This window comes from Falco peregrinus, chromosome 12 (assembly GCF_023634155.1).
Source record: "Falco peregrinus isolate bFalPer1 chromosome 12, bFalPer1.pri, whole genome shotgun sequence".
NCBI lineage: Eukaryota > Metazoa > Chordata > Aves > Falconiformes > Falconidae > Falco > Falco peregrinus.
Genome location: NC_073732.1, coordinates 18,696,613 through 18,716,915, shown reverse-complemented (window position 1 = coordinate 18,716,915; position 20,303 = coordinate 18,696,613). Strand labels below are relative to the sequence as shown.

General features: G+C 57.6%; 2 protein-coding genes across 2 annotated transcripts in view; both read right to left on the bottom strand.

Moving 5' to 3' along the window:
* Positions 1–519: 519 nt before the first annotated feature.
* LOC101916647 (intestinal-type alkaline phosphatase-like) lies at positions 520–3,588 on the bottom strand. The gene is made up of 10 exons (XM_013299391.3): positions 3,006–3,588; positions 2,708–2,823; positions 2,461–2,635; positions 2,188–2,360; positions 1,980–2,114; positions 1,831–1,900; positions 1,576–1,714; positions 1,274–1,482; positions 1,015–1,131; positions 520–809 (listed from the first exon to the last, which is right to left on the bottom strand). Exons 1-10 carry the CDS (start codon positions 3,148–3,150, stop codon positions 523–525), a joined length of 1,566 nt encoding a protein of 521 aa, XP_013154845.2. The 5' UTR covers positions 3,151–3,588; the 3' UTR covers positions 520–522.
* Positions 3,589–5,059: 1,471 nt separating this feature from the next.
* The window catches only part of DIS3L2 (DIS3 like 3'-5' exoribonuclease 2), a 196,121-nt gene continuing 180,877 nt past the window's right edge, over positions 5,060–20,303 (bottom strand). The window contains 8 exon segments of the mRNA XM_055817148.1: positions 5,060–5,596; positions 8,371–8,472; positions 9,147–9,251; positions 9,488–9,618; positions 9,879–10,026; positions 14,574–14,660; positions 15,864–15,956; positions 15,958–16,048. Of these exon segments, the coding sequence (XP_055673123.1) occupies positions 5,501–5,596; positions 8,371–8,472; positions 9,147–9,251; positions 9,488–9,618; positions 9,879–10,026; positions 14,574–14,660; positions 15,864–15,956; positions 15,958–16,048 (853 nt within the window). The 3' untranslated portion in view covers positions 5,060–5,500.

The following is a 20,303-nucleotide window of genomic DNA, read 5'->3' as shown; positions in this document are numbered from 1 at the left end:
GGCAGGGCTGTGCTGGGGGTGACACAGGCAGCACTGAGCATCCGACCTGGGAGGATGGGGGGTTCAGGAGCACCTGGGGTCACCGAGCAGCCCTGCTCTCTGCCCAGCACTTCCTCGAGCAATAAATCCGCAGATAGGACTAAAACTCTGCTCTTTTCTCAGCCCTTGCTGGTACCGATGCTGGTGTACTGTGCCCCAGCCTGGCAAAGCTGGGGAGGGGGTGGCTCCCCTCACCCTCATTTCATCACCTCCTTTACTCCAACACTGGTCCTGGGGGGTGGGGGGGGTGGGGAAGTAGAAGCCTTGACCACTTGGGGAAACTGAGGCACTGGCAGCACTTTAGAAGGCAACTGTCGCTGCAAACCCTCGCACAGCAGATGGAGTTGAACAACCTGTGTTTTATTGCATCCCTTGATCCTGGCCACAGTAGGGACCTGGCTGCCAAGACCCTCGATGGGGTGTCTGTGGGTCACTCGTTGGGGCTGGGCAGCCCAGGTTGAAGTTGGGCTTGTCCAGGGGCTCTCAGCCCCCCACCATGTGGGCAGCCAGGCAGAGGGCCAGGAGGGCGAGCAGGGGGTGTGGGGAGCACTGGGTGCCGTGGGAGGCCCTGCGGGCTGCCCTGCACCCGGGCTCAGCAGCATAGGGCTCGAGGCAGGCGGCGTACGCCATGGCATGGGCGATATAGTGCTGCTCCTGCACCCCGTGGAAGAGGTGGGCCATGGGGCCCTGGGCCAGCACCACCACGTCCTCCCCGCTGTGGGTCTCCACCTCCAGAGGCACGGCTGCCTGCTGCCTGTAGTCCTTGTCCTCTGCAGGGGGGCAGGAGAAATGGGGTGGGGGGCAGCAGGGTGCCCTGCTTGTAGGGATGGGGGGCAGCTCCCATCACCTGGGGTCAGGGTGATTCCTGCCCAGCCATGCAGTGGTACCAGGACCCCGTGCAGCCCCAGTGGCCATGCCCGTGGGCTGCTGCCCCCACCACCCCGTGCCCCCATCCCATCCCCAGCTGACTCCTACCTGCAGTGGGGAGGCTGGCGGCTGGGCGGCCCCCATCACGGATGCTGTAGCCAGGACCGTTGCCATAGAGGATGCTGGTGTAGGCTCTCTTGTCCTTGGCTTTCTTGGGGGCCAGCCCTGGCACAGGGAAAGACATTGTCAACCCCTGTCCCAGCCAGGTACCACTCCCCAGCTCCCCACCTGGGCCAGCTCAGCCTCCGGTGGGAACAAAAGGGGGAGGTGGGAACAGGGATGCTCACTGCCCCTGCCTGAGACCCACCAAAGATGGAGGTGCCACGCAGCGTGTTGCCCCCAAAGGTGAAGACATGGGAGTGATCGGCTGTCACGATGGTCAAGGTGTCGGAGGGGGAGGTAAGCTCACCAGCCCGTGCCACTGCCCGGTCCAGCATGACAGCCTCCATCAGCGCCTGCTTGGCCCTGCCGCTGTGGTGGCCGTGGTCGATCCTGCCACCTGCATGCGGAACATGACTGTCACCCTTTCCCTGGTCTCCTGGGATGCCCGCCTGCTCCCAGGACCCACATCCCACCCCAGCCCCAGCCACGCTGCCCTGCTGGGGCTACTCATCTTCCACGAAAAGGAAGAAGCCATTGGGGTTCCTGCGCAGGATGCGGATGGCCTTCTCTGTCATCTCCACGATGGAGGGGTCTGTGGAGGTGTTGCGGTTCAGCTCATACTTCATGTCCTTGGGCTCAAAAAGGCCTTGGGGAGTGGGGTGGGGGGGGTCCATGTCAGTGCTGCTTCGTGCCCTGGCCAGCACCCCCACAGTAGGGAGTAGGAGGACGCGTCGCTGGTTGTGTAGGCGATGATGCTCTTACCCATCAGGTGGCTCACAGAGTCCTCCTCGACCGCATCCAGGCCCTTCTTGTCCCAGACGTAGCGGGCACCCTGCCAGCGAGAACAAAGCCGGTGCCAAGGGTACGTGCGCCCTGCCTGGCGCCACATCCCCTCCGCCCCAGCGCAGTACCTGCTTGGCGCTCAGCCATTCCGCAATCAAGTTGAGGCCATCCTTCCTGGTACCATTCTGAGCCGGGTCCTCCGGGTACTCAGGGTCTGGGGTCCGCTTGGGGGTCATGTACATCCTCCCGCCACCCAGGATCACCTGCTGGGGAGCTCAGCAGACCCTCCCAGTGCTCCCCACGTCCCCTCCCTCCCACGCCCGCTCCCCAGCTCACGTTGATATCCGTGTTGTGCACCAGCTGATAGGCGATGTCCTTGCAGCCATCCCGCAATGCCTCCTTGGGCATGTCGGCGTCGGCGTACCAGCTCCGGCTGGCCGAGTGGGCATAGGCTGCCCCAGGGGACGCGTGCTGCACCCGCGTGGTTGTCACGATGCCCACCGACTTGCCTGCGGTGCGGGCAAGGGTTTACAGGGACCCCCCTCCAGCCCTGCACGGCACAGGATGGCCATGCCAGGCTCTCCGATAGGGTTGCCTGCTGCCCCGTACCCGCTAGCCTGGCCCGATGCAGGATGGAGTCCACCTCATTGCCAAAGGCGGTGCGGCATTTGCCATAGACAGCCGCCCCACTCAGCCCCAGCGTCTTGGCATTGGTCTTCACCCCGCAGAGGTAGGCTGTGCCCGTGCCAGCGCTGTCGGGCACCTGCCGGTCGATGGTGTAGGTCTGGAGGCAAGCAGGGGCCAGTGGGTTTCGGGCAGGGCCAGCAGGGCCAGCCCCCGGCACTGCCCCACTCACCTTGGCCAGCGCCACGTGGGGAAAGGTCTCCATGGCCAAGATGCTCTCCTCGCCCGAGCCGCCGGCCAGCTGCCCCTTGTAGATCCGAGCTGCCGACATGGTGGGCAGCCCCATGCCTGCGGGCACGGCAGAGCCACGGGGTGGCAAGGGGCCGGGACCAGGGACGGTCCTGTGCTCCCCAGGCATTACCCGGGGCTGGCGAGGGAGGAGGGGACCTGTACCAGCCCCACCTTCCCAGCAGCCACGTCCCCTGGCTGCTGTGGAGCTGCCGGGCCTGGCTGGGACCCTGGGGACTCACCGTCACCCATGAAGAGGATGATGTTTTTGGCCGGCCGTGCTGCCGGCTGCAATGCCAGGGCTGACTCCAGCCTCCTCCTGGCCCCTTCGTTCCAGTAGCCCGGGGTCTTCTCAGTATCTGGAGGTGAAAGCAGAGCTGGGGGCATGGGTGGGCATCTCCACCCAAGGTGATTTCAGCTGCTGTGAGCCCCTCCATGGGGGCCTCGGCGGGGCCAGGAGCCCTTTGGGGATCAGCCCAGTCTCTGGCAGCCCTTGGCCTTGCCCAGAGCCCATCTGCAGAGGGGGAAACTGAGGCACGGTTTGCCGGGGAAGTTCCTCATGCCTCTCAGCAGAGGGGACGAGGTGCCCGTGCCTCAGCCCCCCGCAGCAAGTCCAGCCAACTGCAGCTGGTGCGGCTACTGAGCCACCTGCTCCAAAGCCACCGAGGGGGCAGCGGGGCGGGGGGGCCGGGGCAGGGCCCGCTTTGCTGGGGGCTGAGACAAACCCATTCAAAGGCTGGGGTCTCAAACCACCCTGAGGTGGCCAGGAGGGTTTGCCTTTGCTGGTATCCCATGGGGAGGTGACAGGGTCCCTGGAGACCCCCAGGGAAGTGGCACCAGCCCCAGCACCCCCCACCCAGGGCTCTCACCCTCCCTGTCCCACCCACGCCATCACCTGAGGCTGCAGCAGTGAGCCAGGCAAGGAGGCAGAGGAGAAGGCAGGTTCCAGGGGAGAGCGGCCGCCTCATGCTGCCCACCCTGGTTCCCTCCCCAAATGCTGCCTGTGCCCGGGGCAGGGGGACAGCCCTTTATCGCCCTTCCCTGTCCCGCCGGGGTGGGGGCTGAGCCCTGCTGTGGGTGAGACGATGGGCTGATAACATTCAGGGACTATCTCCCAGCCCTGCCCAGGGCCCTCCCAGTGCCCCCAGCCCCCCCTGGGGCCATCCCTGCCCCCCACCAGCCAGGGAGGACCTCCAGCCCGTCCCTGGGGGCTGGGCCACCTCGTGGCGCCCGGCTCCCATGGGGGTGGCTGCTGCAGGACCCCAGGGAGCGGCAGGGAGGCCGCAGGGAGGCCGCAGGGCAAAGTGCTGTTTTTGCAGACGGACTGAGCAGGGCAGGGCTAGACTGGCCTTGTTTCCCTTGAGACAAACCCGAGGAAGGGGACACTGGGCTGAGGGGTAGGGGGAGGACATCTTGCTTTTGGTGTCAGTGTCCGCAGGTCCCCTTCTCCCGGGCGACATATATATATATATATACTGCCCGTCAGGTCCTGGGACAGCTGGTGCCCATCACACTGGGGCAGCCCGTGCCAGCACACCTGCCCAGCAAGGTGCCTACTGTGGGCAGGGAACAGCCCCACGTCACCAGCACCCGACAAGGAGCAGGAGACCTGGGCAGGAACAGGCAGGCTGCTCCCACCCACTCCCACGTCCGAAGGTGATGCCCATGCAGGTGACCCCGGTGGCTTTCATGGCTCGCCAGCTCCTGGAGAGCCTGCTGCGCCCAGACCTGACCCATCCCAGAGCCCGATCCCCCATCCCTCGCCATACGTCAATCCCTCCACCAGCCACTGCTTGTGGCTGCCTGTCCCCACGGGGGTGATGAATTGGAGGCTGTCGAAACAGCCCATGCCCCTGGAGACATCCTGCATGGCACGGGTAGGGGACGTGGGGACAGGGAGCAGGCAGAGGCGCCTGGAGACTGCAGAGGGGCTGGATGCCCTCTTGAGCAGCAGGGAGAAGCAAGGACGTGGTGCTGCAGGGTCCCCGAGTGAGGTTAGGCTGGAGGCCAGGGTGTGAGGGCCTGGAGCAGGCAGCTGGTGGCTCCCGGTGAAGGCTCAGACTGAGGGATTAGCCCTCGGAGCAGGAGCCGGGAGCACATGTCCACCTGATCCCCCATGCCCTCCAGCCCAGCACACCCTGGGGCTTGGGGAGGCTGTGAGGCTGTTTGGATTTCGCAATGCCTAGGAAGTGGCAGGCAGAGAAAGGCACAGGGCTGCCTGGGAGACGAGTTATTGCTGGGATTCCTGGCTGGGGGAACACGGAAAAGACAAAATAAAACCTGCGCAAGCCCCCCATGCAGCTGCTGACCCGGCTTTTATTACATGACACACAACCCTGCAAGAAACCCTCCTGCACAGCCCCACGGCTGCATCCCACCACATCCCACCTGGGATGTGGAGCCAGCCACTCTCTACTCCTGAGGATATGTGTCCCCACTCAGCCCTCACCATGGGCACCCGAGGTGGCTGGGGACAGACACCGCTGCCTTAAAAAAAGAAAGCATCAAGCTAAAAATATCCGAGAGTAGAAATGCTCTCTCTGGGGGAGGCTCAAGCCCTGAGTCCCATTCCCAGCCGGAGTTAAAATCCAAACCAGAAATAAAATGGTATCAGTTTTAAAACTCAAAAACCCCAAACTCCTCATGGGTTTCCTCGGTCCCCGGCAGATGCTGGTGCAGGGCCTGGGAGGTGAGAAAGCATGGGCAGCAGGGAGCACGCACAGCCTACGACGCTCAGTTATCTGAGGCTTGGTCTCTTGAGCAGGGCGCTGTACTTCAGTGGGACACCATCTGATGTCAGCACGACCTCCACCAGTGTGAAAATGGTGATCACCTTCAGCAAGGGAGAGAAAAGGGTTTTTCAGGTGGCTTGGCACCATACCAGGATTTGCTTAGAGTCACGCTGGCTTTTGCCAGCAGCACTGCAGCACCCATCGGAAGCCGGGGAATGGGGCAGTACGGCTTCAGATAGCTCTGCTGGGGTCCAGGGTGCTCCTGGGGCTGGATACGGCATTTTCAAGGGCAACACCACTGGGCTGTGAAGCCAGCCAGGGAACCCAAACTGACCTAAATGAGCATCCCAAAACATCCTCACTTATTCGAGCCCGACCAGGCCCCAGTCTTGTTCTTTGCACAGTCTGGGAAGCAGCATGGGCCTTGGCTTTTGGTCCCAAACTCCCCATAAGCCGCCTGCCTGCATCTCCCTTCTCCAGCCAGAGAATGTACATCATCCCTTAATGAAGCAACCTGGCCGAGCGCCAATGGTGAGCTGCGGTGACAAGGGTTTTCCACATGATGCTCAGCATTTTCTCTGCATCCCTTGAGGAGGGAACAACCCCTCCATGCCCCCACAGCAAAAGGAGACCCAGGAAGGAAGCACAATGGAGGATGAGAGAGACACAAGGGAATAAAGACCCCAGAAAATCAATCCCTCCTGTTCAGGAATGCGCCACCTGCCCGGTCCTCTGACTCCATTGTGCGGATTAGAAGCAAAAAGCATCAATCAGGTCTATCCACAAGGCACGGCTAACAGGCTGGCTGGGACACCAGCAAGGGGCTGCCCCGGGACCATGGCCAGGCATCTGGGGACTCTGCCTCCTGGAGCCTGTCCCCCAGCCCTGCACTGCAGCAGGGCTCGATGGGGCCATCTGCTCGGGGCTGGCCCGCAGCAGGAGCGGGCACAGAGCCACTGGCATAACCTTGTCAAACCCTGCCCAGCTCATCCAGCGCTGGCCACTCCAGATTAATCATTCAGAGCAGGAAAATCTCATTGAGACTTAAACATATCAAAGTGGCCAGCGAAGAGCAAACCGCAGGGAAATCCGTTTACAGATGGCTGCGCAGATAGCTGCTGGCTACCTCGCCCCAGCCCCCTGCCCGCCCCAGCTGGCAGCAGTGCGAGAGGCGGTGGCCATGGGGCAGCCCCCCACGTCTCAGGGAGTCTATGGGGACTATCAGGGCTCTACCTTGCAACCCTGCCTCATCCCTTTGCTGAACCGCCGGGGAACTGCATTATTTCACATCAAATCCCTCAGGTCTTAGATCCACCTCACACACAAGCCCCGAGTAATACCCACTGAGGTCCTGGACATCTCCTGGAGCCCAGGGAGAGATGGGGGCAACACCTCCTCTCCCTGGCGGGGCCAGCCAGCTCAGACCCTTGCACAGCTTCCCACAAACAGCCTTCCCTGACGTTCCTGCTGCCTGGCCAGGCTGAGCCAAACCGAGAAGCAGAGGCCAGGCACCAGGGCCAGGCAGGGAGCTGGGGGTGGTCAGTGTTACGGGGTGCCTGGGTGACATCTCCTGTGGTTCAGCACAGCTCCTGGGGATCCAGCTCATCTAGGGGCTGAAGATTTATCAACCTGGGGATCGGCTGGCTTGGAGGACAGCTCAGAGCCTGCTCCCAGGGGAGGGCTCTGGTGTTTTCTTAGGAGATGTGGAGGGTTCGTGGAGGAGTTTTCTCTATTGCTGAGTGTTTCTTAACCAAAATGGGCCCTGCTCATGCTGGGGTGTTATTTTTCATGCGGGTCCCTGCTAGGGTGTAAGTGATACCCATTCCTGTAGGAAAGGAGGAGCTGAGGACACTTCGGGCCACATCCAGGGGTGCTTCTCTGAGCCAAGCTGAGAAAGGAAAGCTCAGCTTCACAGCTGCCTGCAGCAGCCAGGGAGCTCAGCCAGCTCTGACCAAAACATCTCCCCTGGGAAGGAAGGGGTTCCCCGGGACATGCATCACACCAGCTGGGAGGGTCAGCCTGGCCCTGTATCAGGAATCCTTTTCATCTAGCCCTAAGTGGAGAAGGACAGGTTGCGCTGGGCTTGGCTGGAAATGGGGTTCAAGTGCAGAGCCCCCCAAAGAGTGCAGGGAGAGGTTGGGATTCAGCTCTCAGCCCTCCCATCTCTGCCCAGGCAGCAGGCAGGGATCACAGCAGTCAACACAGCTGTGATTTTATAGCAACGCCAGACAAAAGTTGGCAAAGAAGCACCACTTAATCAAGCCAGACAAACGCAACTGCTCCCTTTGATTAAGTTACCAGGTTAATAGATGACAGGGACACAAGAGAGATATTTCTAGATGCTGTTAAACCATTTGACACTGCATCTCAGGAAGTCTGACTTAAAAAAATCCTAATTGGGTTTCAACCCTATCACAGGGATGGAAATCCGAAGGAAGGGCTGTGCCTGTGAGGAGGCAAGGAATGCCAGGATGGGGGGAAAGAGTCTAGGCAAGCACTGTCTTAGGCCTGATCTTACTTAACATCTTAATTGATGATCTGGAAAAAGGAAGTAAACAGCATGTTAATTTAATTCCTGGAGGAAACTGAATTGGGAGGCAGGGTGCAGAGCAGGCAGGGCAGAGTCTGAAGGCTATGGAGGGGTCAGATGCAGGGGCAGCGATGGGATGGAGTGGGGCTGGCTGGCAGAGGAGGTTGAGGCTGAGGTCGGGCTCACTGGGGAGGGGACACAGAGGGACAGCAGGACTTGACAGCCTGTAAGGCAGTCCCGACTCCTGGACTCGTCCCTGCAGACATCATGGGATCCACATGTTGCACACAGCTTCTATGCCAACCCAATAGTGTTGCGAGACAATCCCGTGCTGCAGAGTCTTACCTGGTGAACAGATTCCTGCTCCAGCTTCTCTGGCTCCCACATGAGTGTCAGCTCTGGCTTCTTCCCCACCTTCTGGAAGCGGAAGCCCAGCAAGGGCAGCGCCTGCAGGCAGGCAGAGAGTTGGGAACAGCCTGTGGCCATGACAACATCCCCCTCCCGCCCCCACCCCCCAGCTCTCCCTCTCCACTTTGCCTGTGGACAACGCTGCTTTTGCCCAGCACCTTGTCTCTGCAGCTCTTTAACAACTGGGATGCAGCAGCCTGTGAACCTGAGCCCAGCACAAAAATCAGGGACTGCTGTGATACACAAACAGCCCATATATCACGCTATATGTCCTGTTTAAAGGTGTCATTGCCAGACATATAACCAGGTGCTGTCACAGCCCCAGATATACCATCTGATTAAACGAAATCAAAACCAGCCTCACTCCCTTTCCTCACTTCAGCTCCGTGTTGATCTCTGTTCCCCTGAATCTCTTTATTCCCTTTTACCCAGACTAGATCACTCCCAGCACAGAGCAGGGAGAGGCTGGTCCTCAGAGCTGGGCTGCTCCGGCCCCCCCCAGCCCCTCGTGCCTGCCTGGGGCTGAGGGATGGAGGGGAAACCCCATTCAGGCCCCCTCCCCACTGTCCAGCCTGGCTCAGGTGTAGCTCTGCCAGCTGCAGGGCCAGCACAGAAGGGCACCAGGACAGCCCCTGCCTCCAATGATGCCAGGCTGCTGCAGCCCTCTCTGGTGAGGCAATACTGGCACTGTCTCACACTGGTGAGGTACTCACATTGCAGTAGATGCGCTTCTGGACTCCAAACTTCAGCACAAGGACATCAAAGGCCTCATTCAGAACACCCATCACCATGGCCTCTGACTCCAGAGGACCACACTCCTGCCAAAACAGGGCTGTCACTGCACCGGCATCCCCCACGCAGTCGTCCCCAAGGGGAGCCAGTGCCTCCAGGTCCTGGAGGTCTGGCGCTGGTGGTTGCTCAGTGCATCCCCTCACTGTTTGCCTTCCCCAAGGCCAGCTGGGCAGCCACAGAGCCCTCTGCCTGGTGGCATCTAGGCTGAGCTTTCACGGGGAAATCCAGAGGTGCCTCAGGGGAAGATAGTCTTGGCTCTTACCCTGACAAAGATGGCGAAGAAGAGGTCAGCGCTGAGCTCCTGCACCCTCTTGGAAGCCATCTTCCGGTCGTTGCAGTGATCTGCTTGCCTCTGGACGGCCTCTTTCTCCATCCTGATGGGGGAGCTGGCACCTGGGAAGGGGACCAGTGACAACGATGTGCCCATGTTCCCTCCTACTCCAGAGCCATGCCATGGCACCCAAGACCCAGATGCCCAGCTCATGCTTCCGTGTCCCATGTCCCCCTGCCAGGGAGCTGCCCTGTGGGACACAGACTTCAAGCACCTGTGGCAGGCAAGGCAGGAACCCAGGACTCCTGCCTGTGCCCGGCACGGCCATCCCTTCCCCTTGCAGCACCCAGAGCTGCTCCACAAGTGGCTGGATGGCACCCACCGAGTGAGGCAGAGAGGAGACGGTGTACGATGATGTCCGCGTAGCGGCGGATGGGCGAGGTGAAGTGTGTGTAGAAGGGCACGTTCAGGGCATAGTGGCGAAATAAGGTCTCGTCCTCCAGGATGCCGGTACAGAAGTAGAGTGCCATCTGAAAGGGGCGAGAAGCGAGGGAAGGGTGTGAGCAAGGATGGTGGCAGGACCCTGCATGAGGCTGGAGGGGTCTGTGTCTGTGAGGCAGAGCTCCAGCAGCCGATGGTCCTTCATCTGCTGCTTAGTTTGGGCTGCGAGGGACAAGGTGGGCACTGCAGGAACTGAACACCGAGCGAAGCAGGCAAAGCCACTGCAGGGAGCTGCTGGCTGCCAGCTGACCTTGCCTGGCCCCAAGGATTGCATCAACTTTCATGTCACACACGGGTTTAGAGCAGTCTCCTGCTTCTGCTCAGGCCCTGGGGCTCATTCCCCATACCCCTGTCTTCCAGGGGAGAGCCCAGCCTCTCCCGTGCCCACTGCAGATGCTCTCCCAACAAGGGGTCTCACAGAGCAGCTCCTGTGGCAGGCTCTTTGGTTCTGGGTCTGGCTGCAGGCTCTGCACACCCATTGCACCTGCTTGGAGAGCACTGGGGGCTGGGATGACTGGTTCCTATGTTCACCAAAGAGGAGGAGACAGTCCTGCTGTGATCCCTGCTGCTCCATCCCACGATGACAGCTGGGAAGCCGAGGGCTTGGATTGCCCATCTAAACAAACGCTGGGGCTGTGGTGACACCGTGCTGCCCAGCAGCCTCTTCAGCAGGAACCTCTCCTGGCTGTGCTGCCCCTGTTATCCCACATGTTATAGCTTTTATTTTTACATCTGTGAAACACCAGCCCTCAGGGCTGGGAAAACAACGGGGGCTGAGCCCAGGCGGGGAGGGGAGGCTGTGTGGGTCAGGGGGGTTGCAGCGGGGTCACGGCACAGTGGCGATTGAATGAACCCATTTAAAAATAAGAGCAAGTGATTTAAAAAAAACAGGAGTAGCCAGCTCTGATTACAGAGCCGTCCTGGGATCCACAGTTTGGGCAGCTGTATCCTCTACTCTCCAGCCCAGCGGCACAGCCAGCTCCCGCTGAGCAGCAACGCACTGATCCGGGCAAGTAAATAGAGCAGGTTAAAAAAAGCAGCATCAGTCCCAGCCTTATGAGACCCAAGAGCTGGGATAGGAGCTGTGGTGGCTGCCAATTTCCACAACCCAGAATTAAATTGTTTCTGATGGACTCCATAAAGTACAGTCTCCACTCAATTAGCTCGGCTCCCACCGAACAAGGCTCTGCGTGGCTGGGCAGGGAGACACGCCGAGCACTGGAGGCTGCCGTGGGAGAAGATGAGTGCCTTTGTGCAGACAGATAGCATGAAATTACAGGTAGTCTATAGGCACTTATGCCAGGCTCCTGGGTGGAAGGCAGGAAGGTCCCTGCAATGTCAGGTAGGTAGAAAGCAGAGCACAGGTCAAAATCCCTGCTACAGGAAAGCTGCTGAGAGGGCTCATCCCTTCCCTATGCAGTGCAGGGCAACCCCTGCCTTGTTTCAAGTTAGAAAAGATGCTGAAGGCCCCATGCTGCTTTCTGTTGTCTGGGGCTCTTCTTCCAGATGGATGCGCTGGCCAAACCCAGCTGCTGCTGGGTCCAGCACCACTTCCGACACCCTTTTGGCAGCTCATGGCCCTCACTGATGTTGGCATCAGCTTGGGTATCGTAGCAAAGAATACTCCTCTGGGCTGTAGTAAGGTGACACACTGCAGGAGCCCAGTCTGACACATATCTGACACCCGTCCTTGCCACTGTGACAGCACTACCCAGTGACATCAGCCTGGCATAAAGTAGATGTTTTCTCCTTAACAGGTTTGACTCACAAGTGGTCTCAAATCCCCAGGGTTTGCCACAATCCCCAGAGAACTGTGAGGAGCCTAGAAATAAATCAGCCCCAGCCAGCCAGGGGCGGCTTTGCTCTCATGGACAGATTGAATCCCTGACTGACTGAGCCCCTGAAAAATGGTATGTCGCTGCTCCTTCATCTGTTACAAGTCTCCTGGCATGGCAGTCGAGGTTCTCCCCCAGACACATGCACTGCCAGTTGCTTGCCATCTCCCTCCTCCTCCAAGAGGCTGATGTCTTGACCCCCAGCATGCAGCGAAGATGGGAGATGCAGGCTTGGTGTGACCATGAGTTAAACCTGATGTTTTGGCTGATTTAACTGCAGCCTTGTCCCTGAAACACCAGCTTTATCACTGGGAGCTGAGATGTGTGCAGGGATACAGGTGACAATTCAGTGCCCTGGCCAGATGGTCTCGCCCCACCATCTGTCAGAGCGATGGCCCAGCCCTCAACGCCAGTGTGAGCCCCTGTGTGGCTGTGCTCTGCAGCTGCCAACACTCAGATCTGTCCTCTCCCTCATGAGGGACTGTGACACCCAGGGACATGGGCAGGAAGAGGCCAGTTCTTCCATCTGCTCTAATACTGGTGGCAGACAGCAAAAACTCCTCCTCCCAGAGAAAGCTCCGTCCACCCGGTAGCTGCCTGCCCCTTCTGAGAGGTACTGACCCCGCTTTAAACCACTCATCCTCTGCATTTAGCAGTAGGAACAACAGTGGGAATCTGAAGTGCTCACAGTTTGGGGGAGCTCACAGTGAGTGTGGTCAGGGACCAGAGACTGCAAAGAGCAACACTGATGTCTCTCACCCCTGTAGCGCCCTGGTCCTTCCATAAGGTCATACAGATCCACTGCTGTGAGCACATCCTGGGTCAGACTGAAAAGTGGCCCTAAAGGTGGGAGGGGAGTGTCTGCTCACCTGATCGATGGCTTTGGTCAAGTCTGAAATTCAATTTACAAACTAAACAACAGTTCAGCAAACGGCCAACTGCATAAGCTCATCCCAGGATCAAGACAGGTTTCTGCTGCTTCTGGCTCACGCACCACTTCCAATAATTAGAGCACCCCATCATGCACAGCAGTACCATCCTGCCGGGGAGTGCCAGAGGACAGGAATGCCAGCAGATGGGAACGCTGCTCACCAACCAGACGCAGGCTGCCCTGCAGGGCTGATGGGCTTAGCTGTAAACTGGGTTTGCCCATTACGGGAGTGTGCTAGACAGGAGGTTTGCCAGGCATGAGCGGACTGCACAGCACACCTGAACGCACAGGCATCTTGGTCTTCTGACAATGAAACGAGTCTAGTTCCTGCCAACATCATGTCTTGTGCAATACTTCCTTCAAAAGTTCCTCCTTCTTCTTCCCCAAACTCTGTCTGGTATCTACTCTGCAGAAAACTTCATTCCCAAAACTTCTGAAACCTGTTTCACATACGGATCTAACATATCCACAGGGCTAAATCTTAACAAGAGCCACTGGGAAGTACCTCAACACAGCCTCAGCAGACCACAGAGGCAAAATCTCAGCAAGTCAGTGGGTCCCAAAAAGCTCATCTATTCCTCAGTGCCACTGCAGAATCAAATTATCTTCTCCTTGCTCATCCATCCTGGCCAGCAGCTGGGCTTGCTCCACATGCTGCTGCTGGCAAAGCGCAGGCTTGAGCCACCGTCAGCAGAATCAGAGAAGGACCCCAAGAAATTCATGACACCAGAACCCCTTCTACCACAGAAGGAAGATGTGACAGAAGGGATCAGGACAAGCCAAAGCAGAACATGGGATCTGGGACAACACAGCCAGCTCCAGAGAACGCTCCCTGTACTTTACAAAGCAGCATTACTGCGCTGGACACATACACAAGGGGTGATTTACTAAACAGCTTCAGTCCCCAAACCCACTTGCAAGCAAGCATTAAGTCACTGAAGTACGGCAAGACTTCAGGAAACTGCTAATGAGTAAATGGAGCAAATAAGCTAATTAGAAGAGTGACAGTCAAATGAGTGATGTTGGGAAGATGATTCATTCCTGCAGCGATAAGCAGGCCACAGCAGAGAGACCACTTCAGGAACATGCCCCTTCTCCCTGTGGGGTAGGACTTCCCTCAGAAGAGACCATGCTAAGCCCAGCTGCAAACAGAAAGGCAGATGCTTCACAAAAACTTTTTTTGATAGTGATAAGCACCTGACTAAGCATTCTGAGCTGCAGACGCACCAAACATGATAACCAGCGTGAGCATCACAAGCCTCCATTGAAGAGACCGGTCTGGAGGGAGACCAAAGGGTTTCCAGAACCTCCTTGCTTCAAGCATACGTCTGAGTACCAGAATGTGCTTATAGCCAGGCCTTGCTCCCCTACATCATCCTCACTCTTGATTCCTTCTTTGAACCAGCTGGCATACCATGATGTGAAGAAATGGCACAAACATGAACCACCACCAGCTCTTCACAGAGCAGACTGCGTCCTTGTGAGTCTGCTAACTCCCTGCATGCAACCTCAAGGGTGAAACATCCCAACCAGTAATAACAGGGGCACTATGGGAGGCGAGGAAAGACTCAGCCTGGCCCTGCCATCCAGTGAAGCTCTGATGCCTGGGGGACACCCCCACTGCCAACTGCGTGGGGCTGGAGGCACTGGGGGAAGCTGCAGGCAGCTCCACAGCACCATGTTCAGTGTCCATTCACTCTCCCTCTGTGTAAGAACCAGCTACGGTAACACAGGAGGAGCACGGGCTGAAGATGGAGCCACAGCAGACAGCTACAGCCAGACACGTCCAACAGCACAGTGCTGCTCTCACCTGCATGGGCCTGGAGAACATGTGGGTCAGCACTTCCTTCCTGGCTTCGGCATATTTGTCAGCACCAAATGTTTCATTTAAGCTTTTCTGGAGAAGAAAAGAGAGAGAGCATTCAGTACCGGCAAGCTGTGGTGGTAGGGGGACCCAGGCAGACCTTACTGAGGCAAACAGCAGCCATCAAAGCCAAATTCCTCCTTTCCCTGCAAATTCCCTCATAAACAAAAAAATGCATGTGAAATGGGGCTTTGCTCTGGTCTCAACAGCCCCAACAGGACCGCACACACAAACCTTCTGATCACTGACCCACCTCCTTGGGTGAACAGCAGGGAACACGTGGGGCACAGGGGCCGCTGGCTCTGTCCCCAGACGTGCAGCATGTGAGAGTGCCTGTAACCCCTCACCTGACCTGAGCCTGGCTCCCATCCAGCTACTGAGAGGTTCAGCACATGGACTAATGGGACTCTGGAGACATGGACACAGGAGGTCACTGCCTGGGGCTAGTGGCAAGGGAGGGCTGGAGGGTTCAGAGTGCAGGAGAGGAGCTGAGTGCGCAGCCCCATGTCTGCTGACATAGCCTCAGCACAGCCAGCAAGCGGGGAAAGCAGTCCCAGCTGATGGAGGGGTGTGCGGGAGGCCAGCGGGGATGGGATTAACAGAGGATTATCCACAGTCCAGTTGCAGTGAGTAAAGAAAATCCTGGAACCTGTGCTGTGCTGTTCAGCTGGAGTTCAGCCTCAGGACACGCTCAGCAGAGGATCAGCCAGATACCTCCCATACTGGCTGCATCTGACCTTTCCCAGCACTGCTCTCCAGTCCTTCCCAGTCACCCCACTCCTTACTCTGCCCTCCCTGAGACCTTCAGCAGACCAGACAGAAACACCCCCTTGCAGAGCTACTTCTTCTGTGGTTACAGAACAAATGACCTGCCCAGGACCTGCCAAGAGAAGGCAGGGAAAGGAAATCTGGGTGTCCCAGCAAGTGCTCCTGCACTGAAATATTCTTCCCATTGCAGAGAGGGCAGTGCTGGAGTCACTTGCAAGGTCCTCCCTGTCCTGTCCTAAGCTCTGTGTACAACATGGCTGACTGGGACAGGTTGGGCCACCCTTGCCCAGTGCTGGCAGGGTCAAGAGCAAGTGAGGGAGGTGTTTTGTTTTGGCATGGGACAGCTGTCATCTCTCCCTGGGCAGAGGGGGACAGGGAATAAATCACACACTGCTGCAAACGTGCCATCACGTAGGTGCCCACCCCTTGCCCTCACGGCCCTGCTCCCTGCCAGGCCAGTGCACTCACTTGCAGGGACCCTGCGCTGCTGAAGTCGATGTTGAGGCCGACTTGGTTGCAAAAATCCATGAGGTCTTTCAGCAGCTTGGTTTGGGGTGGGGGGGTGGCGGCGGAGAAGGGCCTTCTCAGGGAAGGAGTGGTAGATCTGATGGGCCACGGCCATGTTCGCGAGCAGCATGAACTCTTCCACCAGCCTGTGGAACGAGAAAAACAACCCCAGCCCCCAGTTAAGAGAGGGAAGTCCCCTGGGAAACCAAGCCAGTCCATAGTGATGGGAACTAATAGGACACAGGGGGCAGGGGAGCAGCTTGTAGTTGCTGTTATAAGCACAGATTAGATGTGAGACTGCAGCAAATCCCCCCCCAAATTTTCACTTTCTAGCTCAGGTTTCCCCAGGGACTCAGAGCAAGCTGTCTTGCTGGCACAGACAAGCAGAAGTCAGTGATAAATTGACAGCTTAAATTAGGATAAAATAATCTCTCTTTAGGTCATTTTATCTCCTGAAATGCTCGACAAGCAAAACAAACACTGTGTGAGAGATAGCACGGAAGACAAACACAGATCGCTGTCTTCTCGGGCCAGAGAAAACAGCGTCTCGCTTGCTCTCCCATCCCAGGCTCAACATGTGTGGTCAAGCCCAGCCACGGAGCCCTGCCTCATGCCGGGCTTCCACCCAGAGCAACATGCAGTGCAGCCCCTGGGGCAGGGCAAGCCACCAGTGCAGCTTGCTGGGGGGCTGCCTCAGGCATCCAGGGGATGCAAGGATCCAGGGGGCTCCTCCATGCAACCTGCTGACGGCTGGGGGTATCCCAGGCTGGGGTGAGCCCCCCAGCTTCCACCTGTGAATGTACACCCATTGAATGGAAATTTCTGGGGCTACACACTGCAAAGAAAAGCAATCCCAGTGCTAGAGATCATCTTTGGAGCATTTATGGGTTGTGCTAGCAGCTGTAGGGCTGTGCCACAGGAGACTTGTTTAACTGGGCTTAGATAAGCACGGTGATGTGCTTAACTGGGCTTCCTGCTATTTGCTGCACATATTCCCAGGGCTCCTAACTGGTGCTAATTGCTGAAAAAGATAATAGATTTACAGAAGTAACCTCATCCTCCAAGAAATGCCCAAGTGAGCTGTCACTGATTACGCCGGCTCATCCCCATCACTCCTGCTGGCAAAGCAGTGATTTTGCAGGGCTGGCTGGGGGACCCAGGGCTAGAGCCAGTGGTCCTGCAGCTCCTGGCCCTGGCCGTTGCTGACGTGACTGCCTGGGTGAGATGATCAGGGTGCTGAGCTCCTGGAGCGCTTGCTACAGCAGTGAGACATTCCCAGCCTCAGAGTACTTGCTAAGAACTTAAAAGAGAAGGGAAATAAAGACAAGCCCAGGGAGGAATAAGCACCTGATGGCGATAATCAGCAGTGGAAATGTTCATCTTTAATGGGAAGGAGCTCCCTTAATAACAGCCTTGTGGGTTCTCCCACAGTGTGTTGTGCCAGAGGCCAACACTTCAGACCGCGCAGGGAGGGCAGGAGGGGCACCCTCGCACATGGGCAGCGCGGGAAGGGGTGGGCAGCAGCACAGCCTAAGCGGGAACGGGCTGTCCATCCTGTCCCCTAGCACAGCGGCCAACGGGGAGATGCTACCAGCAGGCGAAGGGCTGGGTCAGGGGGTGGGCACGGGAGCAGGGTCAGTGCGCACCGGTGAGGGGTGACTTCCAAGAGGGCTGAGCCAAGCTCCCGCTGCTCCTGTGCAGCTAAGCCAGCAGATGGCAACATCGGTCCCTCTACGGCCACCGGCACTGGGGTCCGCAGGGCAGCATGGCCCAAGGGTGCTGGGCACCCCAGCTGTACAGCACCAGGGGTGGGAGGCGGGGCAGCGAGAGCACCCAGGGGGTTATAGCACAGCCATCCCCACCTTCTGAGTGTGGGTGGACCCACCAGCTCTCACCCAGCTGCCACCTGCATGGGGAATGGCGGCCTGGGGGCACACGCAAGGCTGTGCCAGCCCACGCTGGTACTGGGAAGCCCTTTCTGCCCCAGCCAGCTTGTAGTAAGGCACAGCAAACCGTGGGCTGCGAAAGGCAGCGCCTGTCCTTCCCCCGGGCTTTGGCACAAAGAAAAAGGGAGACATTTCCAGCGCTAGCCCCAGCTACACAGATGCACGTGTGGGCAAAGGTCCCTGTGCCTCCCTCAGAATGGGGCCTCCGCCCAGTGAGGTGCAAAGACAAAGCAATACACATCCATGAGCAGCATTTCCTCTGTCACAGGTGCAACGTGCTTATCTCGTGTCCTAGAGAGGAACACTGTAAGCAAGTGCTCAGGCAGTCCCTGCCACTCCTGCTCCCATGGAGCACTAGAGTGAGAAGCCTTTACCTCTTGCCTCCAGTGACACTTTGGGCTGGATGCAAGTTCCACGTGATTATTAAGTTCTGCATTTTGTTTTACCATTTGGGGGCTTGGGCTTTTGTGTTTTTCTAGAGATAACCTTGTTCTGATGTTGTAGGTAGCGCCGAATTGAAGTTAATACTTAAGCAGCTTCTGCCAGGGCTCCTTTTACACCCGAAGGAAAACTAACAGCACATACTTTGCGCTTTGCTCTGCAAAATCCCGTCCTCTCTCCCTTCAACATGACCACATGTGGAGCACCAGCCCCCAGATAGCATCAGACAGCCCCCATCCAGAAGAGCTACCCGACACGTGGTTGGGTATGGATTGACCACATGGGCAGGAAAATCTTATCAGGAAGCACCCAGGAGCTTTGCACCCATGACAGGGTGTGCAGGATGTGACCGTATTCAGAACTGAAAAGCTACTCATCTTGCTCGTTCACCCAAAGGCAGGGACAGGCTTTGGGAGACATGGCTGTGGTTTGGGCTTTCAAGGAGCAGATAACATGGATAAGGTTGGATGCTGCCCTGTATCCAGGGGGAAGAGAAGCCCCAGGACCTGATGGGTGGGTTTCTGTCAGCTCAGGTTAACGAACCACAGTGCCCTGGGAAGACTGCAATGCCCTGTGGGTTGATGCCAAAACACCCTGCAGGGACGGAGGGTCCTTCCCAGCTCTGGATCACCTGGGGGTCAGAGAGCTGCTCCTCATTCACACTCCACTGCAGCAGCCCTGCAAGCATGAAAGGGGTGAACAGCATGGGGCTGGTCCATGCTAACTCCTAGACAAATCTGTTTTAAACATCAGAATTTAGTCCCCAGGGAGAGGAAAGCAGTTTCCAGAAGGGACAGGTCACAGCTGGGCTAATCTGGAGCATGTGAGAGCCTGCTAGGGTCAGAAGGAACAGGTTGGGGACAGTGAAGGAGTTGGCACCTGTGCCCGGAGTTAAGCCAGGTCACCTCTTTCAGCAGAGCAATGGGGTCTGTGGCTCAGGGCATAAGGAGGGAGCCAAGATCTGCAACAAACAGCTTAACGTGGTGGTCTTGCTGCACCTAAAAGGAAATCCTTATTCCAAAAAGGGGCTCATGCTGAGACTGCATGGGATGTTGGAGAGTCAGGAGGATGAGCCAGGACTGGGACAGCCCATGAAGCTGGCAAGGCTTCAGCTGCTGAGGAGCGGGAGGGCACAGCAAAGCTACTGCCTTCCTGCCTCTGCTATGTGGCCTTTTAGTGGCACTTCTAGCTAGCGTCCTCACCAGGGCTTTGACTCGGCAAGTGCTATGTTGTGGCTTGGAAAAAAGCAATGGATGCTGCAGCAGGCAGGAACAAAGGCCGGCTGGCAGTGGCTGGGGACCAGACCAGTGCCTAGCGCTGGTGTCACTGGGAGCTGCGCTGAAGCCCTACTAACTTGTCGGCAGGTCAATCGACAAGAGGGTTGTTTTTTGTTGGTTTTTTTTTTTTTTTTTTCCTTAAAACAGACTAGCTTGGAGTTTGGCTCAGTGCGGCTGGCAGACGGGAGTGCAAAGAAAAATATTTCATGGCTAAAAAATTGGAGACAGAAAGACTGGTCCATCTGAACGCGCACTGAATGAATCCCATGTGAAATGCATTCTAACGCCATCGCTATAGTTTCCTCTGGATTAGCTGAGCTATCCTTGGCTCCTGGCTCCATAAAATCCCATAAACAATCCGATCTGAACTTTTGCCCTTTCTGTGCTGATGTGAAGTTTCCTCTGCTGTCCCACGGAGAGGGCTGGGGGTTAGCAGGTGGCTGTCCCTCCCGTAGGTGCCTGCAGGTCCCGGCTGTCCTGCTCACCAGGGCTGCAGGAGGGAGCATTTCCAAACCTGTTCAATGCATCATTTAACATGTGCACATGCAAGAGGGAGGAGAGGGAGGGGCAGGACTGCTTGCAAGCTCTGTGATGTGCGTAAGCATCTTTTGTCGGCTCTTTCAATACCCAGATTTTGCTTATGAGTTATGGGCTTGGTGCGGGAGTTTGTGGGTGAAACTCTATAGCCTGCCTTATGCAAGAGGTCAGCTGGAGTGTACGGTTTTCAAAAGCACTTG